Genomic DNA, 7,184 nt, shown 5'->3' with positions numbered 1-7,184 from the left:
GACGCGCCCACTGTGGCTGTGTCGACTCAGTGCCCAGAGTGTCCATGCCAGCTGCTCTACCGTCGTCCTACATACTCACCAGTCAGTCACCAACCCACATAAAAACACTCCCCACGCGCACATTCCCACTTCTTCCTCCCAAATTTTCCCAGCCCCTAGCAAGCGAACAACCCACACACAGCAAGCTTCATTCAGCTACCGAGCTTGCTCCCACCTTCCTCTTCCTGCCATCCCCAATGCCTTGCGCGTAGGCGCTCCCACGACCGCCAGTAGCAATGTCCGTCGCCGCGTCCGCGGCGGCGCTGCTGCTTGCGCTCGCCGCGTCGCTCGCGCTCCTCGCGTCCGCGGAGCCGCCTGCGAGCGAGCGGTCGGCGCTGCTGGCGTTCCTGACGGCGACGCCGCACGAGCGGAAGCTCGGGTGGAACACCTCCACGCCGGCCTGCCGGTGGGTCGGGGTCACCTGCGACGCCGCGGGCTCCACCGTGGTGGCGCTCCGCCTCCCGGGGATCGGGCTCCTGGGCGCCATCCCGCCGGCGACCATCGGCCGGCTCCCGAACCTGCAGGTGCTTTCCCTCCGGTCCAACCGCATCACTGGAACCATCCCCGACGACCTGCTCCAGCTCTCCGCGCTCCGCGCCGTCTTCCTGCAGAACAACGCCCTCTCCGGCGCCATACCCGCGGGGGTCGGCCGGCTGGGCGCGCTGGAGCGGCTGGTCCTCGCCCACAACAACCTGTCGGGCCCCATCCCGTTCGCGCTCAACAACCTCACCTCGCTGCGGTCCCTGCGGCTGGAGGGCAACCGCCTGTCCGGCAAGATCCCCAGCATCAGCATCCCGGGCCTCGCCGCCTTCAACGTCTCCGACAACGCGCTCAACGGGTCCATCCCGCAGAGCCTGGCGCGGTTCCCGGAGGACGCCTTCGCGGGGAACCTCCAGCTGTGCGGCAGCCCGCTGCCGGCATGCAGCCCCTTCTTCCCCTCCCCGTCGCCGGCGCCCGGGATGAGCCCCAGCGACGTGCCCGGGGCGGCGTCCGGCAAGAAAAAGCTCTCCGGTTTGGCAATCGCCGGCATCGTGGTGGGCGCCGTGCTGGCGGCGCTGCTCCTGCTGGCCCTCATCGTCTTCTGCGCGAAGAAATCCCGGCAGCAGAGCGGCGCCCGCGAAGGACCGAAGGCGGCGGCGGCGGCGGGGCAGACGCGAGGCGTGGCCCCTCCCGAGACCGGCATGACGACGTCCTCGTCCAAGGACGACATGGGAGGCGGCGGCGGCACCGGCACGTCCGGGTCGGCGGCCGCCGCGGCCGTGGCCGCGGGCGCCGGCACCGGGGAGGCGAGCCGGCTGGTGTTCCTGGGGAAGGGCGCGGGCTACAGCTTCGACCTGGAGGACCTGCTCCGCGCGTCGGCGGAGGTGCTGGGGAAGGGCAGCGTGGGGACGTCGTACAAGGCGGTGCTGGAGGAGGGGACGACGGTGGTGGTGAAGCGGCTCAAGGACGTGGCGGTGGCGCGGCGCGAGTTCGACGCGCACATGGAGGCGCTGGGCCGGGTGGAGCACCGCAACCTGCTCCCCGTCCGCGCATACTACTTCTCCAAGGACGAGAAGCTGCTCGTCTACGACTACCTCCCCAACGGCAGCCTCTCCGCCATGCTCCACGGTGCGTCAGCGTCTCCGCCATTTTTCTTTCGCTGGTTCTTTCCTTGTCACGCCGCCGCTGTCGACCGTAGAGAGATTGTCTCCGTCGCCGTCGCCTTCTCCGTCGCACTCGCTGCATTACTTGTTCAATGCTCGCCAGTTGCTTCCTGGCTGGGATTCGACCTCCCCGAATTGCGGCGTTGACGACTAACCGAAGAATAGGGTAGGCATTGTCAGCCATCCTCGGGATCGTCGAACCTCGGCCGCATTCCGAAATTCACGCCGACATAGCGCTAGAAATCCATCCATGACCATGAGTAACCGCCGTGCCGTGCAGATTCTGCCGGAATTGTCACGGCATTGATGGTGGATTGCAATCAGGAAGTTGGTGTAGATAGAATGGCAGATGCGCGGCGATGATTAACTCCCCGAAATTCCTTTCCCCATCGCGGAAAAGGAAAGAATTCGATGTGACGGCCGGCATACTAGGTGATGATGTGGACTCACGGCGGGCGGTGGTTTTCATTTTTTTTTCTTTGCAAAAAAAAATGGCGGGGCCGGTGGTTCTCGTTCTCTCGCGCGCTTTTCCCCTGCTCTCTCTTTTTCTTTTCCGCGGGCGCTGCTGTTTCTTTTGCTGTATTATCATTGTTTTCTGGCGAGGCCTTTTCGCTTTTGTTATCTGATGCGCCAAGTGTGGTGGTCGGGACGGGTGCGATTGCTGCGAGGTTCTCGCTGTAAAGCGACGATGGTCCTCGCTGCCCACGCTGGCTCTGTGCGTGCCATGGCTTGAGCGGCATCGTGGATTGCATATTTTTTCCCCCAGTTCCAAGGGCGTCTGGAAGACTGAGGGTAGTACATTGATGAATATGCAAGTAGTGGCGCGAACAAAAGTCTCGGGTGGTGTTTCTGTACTCCTTGGCGCCATATCCGCCATTATCACACACCACTGTGCTGCATTTGGTATCGGTAGTGAGAGTGACGAGAGAATACTCCATTGGGGGCCCCTCTCACAGTTTTGAAAGGGGAAATGTCCAATGCTACTAGTGTGTACCCGCGTGCACTGCTCCGCGTAAAAGCGGCGCGCAAATGCTCCCACCAACGCCGCAAATGAGGTGCACAGGTACAGCCGCGCACCGCCTGCTGGCCTGAGGCCTTGTTTACTTCTAGAGTATTTTAGGGGATCGGAGGGGATTATCCCCAATCCCGAAATCTCCCAAGTAGCATGTTTACTTCTCCAGGTTTGGGGAGGATAATCCCCACATATCCCCACAATTCCCCTCATTTTTGCCTAGATTTAAAACTCTACCTCAGACTAGTGTATTTTTGGGGAGGGGTATTTGAGGGGATGGTAGGGGATTGGGTGAACACCAAATCCCCTCCCATCCCCAAACTGTTGGGGGTGAAAATACAAGAGAAGTAAACAAGGCCTGAGCGTGCGAGTGAGTGACTCAGTGTAAAATCCTGCCATGTGCCGAGACCCAAGTGTTGCCCCACGCCCCCGCATCAACCAAAGTCAATACTGTGGCATGGCACCTCCCACGAACGCACAATCAAGCTAGTACGAGTGCGCATACCACAGCACCTGCATATGCTACATTTTGTAAAATGTAATTTATACGTGTTTTCAAATTTTAAATGCTCTCTTCATTCTTATATGTATCTTAAATTTTTTTAAATTCTGAAACGATATGTCGGCGTGGACATCTTCGTGAAGTGCATGTGCGCCAAGCTGGTTCCGTAAAACCGGCTCTTTTGTGGCCTATATGGAGAAGACAAAAATTGGTGCTAACATAAGGGTTTGCACGAGACTTCTTTTTGTGTTTTTATATAGAGCATAAACTTGTCGATTTTCCTGAAATTTTATGTGCGCATTTAGAATGTGAATGTGTGGTTGGGATTTTTTTAAAAAAACAAATACACATTTAGAATATGTTATTTCTTTTCGTCAGGGGGAGCATATGCGCCTACTATTAAAAATGAATTTATCGTAGCCTGCTATTCATACATACTCGGCGCCATGAGTACAGTAGTATCCTCTCTTTTCTTTTTTACTTGCATAGTGTAAGTATCCTACTTCCTGGCAACATGCAAGATTGAGGCAAGGCTGGCTAACTGCCTCTTGGAGCTGCGTGCGGGTGAGTGGGGCTCAAGATGGGACTTGGTTAACCATTTATTTTTCGGATTCGAACCTATTTAACCGTTTTGTTTAAAAGGTTAATAAGGTTAACCATTAGGTTAATACGATTTAAATGGTTAACCATTGGTTATTAAGGTTCAAACCATTTTAAACATTGTGCAACAGTAGAATGGCACAAATCGTTGGTAAATGAGAATGCATTATACAAAATGTTTAATACTCATAAACTTCGACTTGCTACCTTGAATAGTCGGTCAAAAAAATCATATCTAACTGCCTAACTTTCATTGCAAGACATGTTACAGTACTATTTTGCCAATTCAACAGCAGCGGACACACGTGCAAGTGCTAACTGAGCTAGCACGCATGTCTCCTAGGCTCTTAGCTTTTGTTGTCACTCGTATGAGTCGGCAAGCGCAGGGTGCGGCGAGCTGGCCGAGCATCAGCCGGCGAGCGTGGGGACGCGGCCAGCTGGTCAAGCAATCGAGCATTAGCGGGTGAGCGGGAGTCACGGCGAGCTGGCCGAGCACCAGCCGGCGAGCAAGGTGGCGCGGCGAGCTGGTCGAGCATCAGCTGGCGAGCGGGGCGAACTGGTCGAGCATCTGCCGGCGAGCGCGGGGGCGCGGCGAGCTGGCCGAGCATCAGCCGACGAGCGCGAGGGCGAGCTGGCCGGCATCAGCGGGCAAGCTGGCGCGGGGCGTCGCTTTCGTCCGCCTCGTAGGAGTGACGGGTAACCTTTGGTAAAACAGGATCGAACCTAAATAACCTGTAGCTTTTTAAGGTTAACCATCCGGCCCATTGGGCTCTTTTTTAGGTTAGGTTAACCTAACCAATGGATAAACGGGAACCAATTCCCATTCTTAAGTGGGGCGGTCCAGCTCGCGTCGCCATGATCCGGTTCCTGCCCAAAAGGGCTCTTGCCCAAGCTCACTCATGGCGCCGTCACGGTAGACGGTGTAGTTCAGGCAGCTGATGTGCATGCCGCTGGAGCAAGACGGCAGGCATTCACGCCGTGTCTGTGCCTCGTCGTCCCTCGCGGCCATCTTAATTGCTTGCGATCAAAGCATCAACCGCCACGAAAGGGACTGATGATGATGAGAGACGAATGAACAGTCAGGTTGTTGCACGTTGTCCATCATGGCGCACCATAAATCAGCACTTGCTACCATTTTACACTGCACATGTGCCTCCTCCCTTGTTTATAGCCCTAGAAGCTGCTGCAGCAAACTTGATGTCCACTCTTAAATTTAGAATCTCGAAAGCGTTCGCAAAGGTCAAATTTCAATAGAATGAGGTTTTGACTTTGAGTGTCACGAATGTTCCCAAATGTCAATTTCGATAGAATGAGGTTTTGACTTACCTCATTTCCAGCCGCGCCAAGTGGCAAATCTGCAAGTCCTTGGCTGGTCTCCACCAGCTCTAGCAAATATATATGGGTACATGGCACCAGTCAGTCAAGCTGCCATCCACATATGTGTACTACTATCTGACACCGCATGCCAGCTTAGCAGAAACGCACCGCTGATCATTGATCTCCGCTACTTGCCAAACAACACAATCTCGCATTAGGACACTCCTCATAGAAAATGGTTATACGTGCTCCCTTGCTCAACAGTTCTGTTCGTCTGCTAACATGAACCTACTGCATGTCGACAGCATTGTTCGGTTCTATTTTCTCAAATGAAGCAACTGAGTACTATGATCAGTAACGATGTTTCTTATCTACTAATCCGGTGTGTCTGTCAAGTATTAGTACTACTATTCTACTACTACGATATATCCACAAGATACGCTTATTTAGTTCCCTAATAAATATATGTACTTGTCGTACTATGCTCTATTGGTATTTAGGACTTAGGAGTAGTCTCTCATGAACTTAATTTGGGTCCTACTACTTGATTAACCTACTATGGCAACTGATTGATTGCTTTGGTGCGTGCTGTTGCTGTCCAACCGTGCTTGACCAACGGAGATGTGTCGTCCTCTTAAAATAAGTTGCAGCCTGCAATAAGTTCTCCCTATGCAAGTTGCCACATTTTGCTTGAAAAATACTTCTGTGTACAACTGTGCGTCGTCAATTCGGAAGACAGTGACCAACCTCATTATGGAGCTGTTCCAGATGATTGAGTCTTCTTTCTTCCGAATGTTCCACTTTTATAAAAGAAAGATGAATGATTCTTTGATCTTGCATGATTGTGACGCTGTATGTTTCTTTAGATTGGCAGCAAATATATACTGTAGAAGCATTTCTTTAAAACAAATATATAGAAGCATTGCTTCAAGATGATTGAGTCGTCTTTCTGAATGTTCCCTTTTTATAAAACAAAGACGAATGATTCTTTGATCTTGCATGATTGTGATGTTGTAGATTTCTTTAGATTAGCAGCAATTATATAGAAGCATTAGTTTAGGTTGCTAGTTCAAGTTTTATACACCATGATATGGCGTGATGATTCTTGCATTTTTAATACGGAGTAAGTAATACTACGTTGCATGTTTGCTAGTGTCACTGTCAAAGATTTCTCACCGGGGAATTTGCATGCAGGGAGCCGGGGTTCCGGCCGGACACCGATGGACTGGGACGCCCGCATGCGGTCGGCGCTGTCGGCCTCTCGCGGGCTCGCTCACCTGCACTCCGCGCACAACCTCGCGCACGGCAACGTCAAGTCCTCCAACGTGCTCCTCCGGCCGGACTACGACGCCGCCGCGCTGTCCGACTTCTGCCTCCACCCGATCTTCGCCTCCACGACCACCCGCGTCGGGTCGGGTGGCTACCGCGCGCCAGAGATGGTGGACTCGCGCCGGCCCACGTTCAAGGCCGACGTGTACTCCCTGGGCGTGCTCCTGCTGGAGCTCCTCACCGGCAAGTCCCCGACGCACGCCTCCCTCGAGGGCGACGGCACGCTGGACCTCCCGCGGTGGGTGCAGTCCGTGGTGCGCGAGGAGTGGACCGCCGAGGTATTCGACGTCGAGCTGGTGCGGCTCGGCGCCAGCGCCGAGGAGGAGATGGTGGCGCTGCTGCAGGTGGCCATGGCGTGCGTGGCCACCGTGCCGGACGCGCGGCCGGACGCCCCCGACGTTGTCAGGATGATCGAGGAGATCGGCAGCGGCCACGGCCAGACGACAACCGAGGAGAGCGCTCGTGGGGGAACTTCGGAGGAGGAGCGGTCAAGAGGTACGCCTCCGGCCGTCCCGACGCCGTGACGCCGGCAGGGTAAAGATTACATTGCATAGTTCCGTGGTGCCCGTATGTCTGTTCTTTGCCTAATTTTTTTTTTGCCTTTCTTTTCCTTTTTGCCATTGTTTTGTCGGATGAATTGTATTTTCCCCTCCCTCTCACAGGCTTCATTCTTGCAGGTAAATGTATTGTTTTCTCTGCCTTTTTTTCCTTCTAGTCTGTGCCCTTTTCTTACTGATGTTCT

General features: G+C 54.4%; 1 protein-coding gene across 1 annotated transcript; it reads left to right on the top strand.

The window, feature by feature from the left end:
* The first annotated feature begins 275 nt into the window (after positions 1-275).
* On the top strand, positions 276-6,966 carry LOC124668166 (probable inactive receptor kinase At2g26730). The gene is made up of 2 exons (XM_047205352.1): positions 276-1,647; positions 6,308-6,966. The coding sequence occupies exons 1-2, from the start codon at positions 276-278 to the stop codon at positions 6,964-6,966; spliced, it is 2,031 nt and encodes a 676-aa protein (XP_047061308.1).
* Positions 6,967-7,184: the final 218 nt, after the last annotated feature.

Source organism: Lolium rigidum, chromosome 6 (genome assembly GCF_022539505.1).
Source record: "Lolium rigidum isolate FL_2022 chromosome 6, APGP_CSIRO_Lrig_0.1, whole genome shotgun sequence".
Classification (NCBI taxonomy): Eukaryota; Viridiplantae; Streptophyta; class Magnoliopsida; order Poales; family Poaceae; genus Lolium; species Lolium rigidum.
The sequence above is the reverse complement of the archived record's forward strand: the minus strand, read 5'-3'. Positions and strand labels throughout refer to the sequence as shown.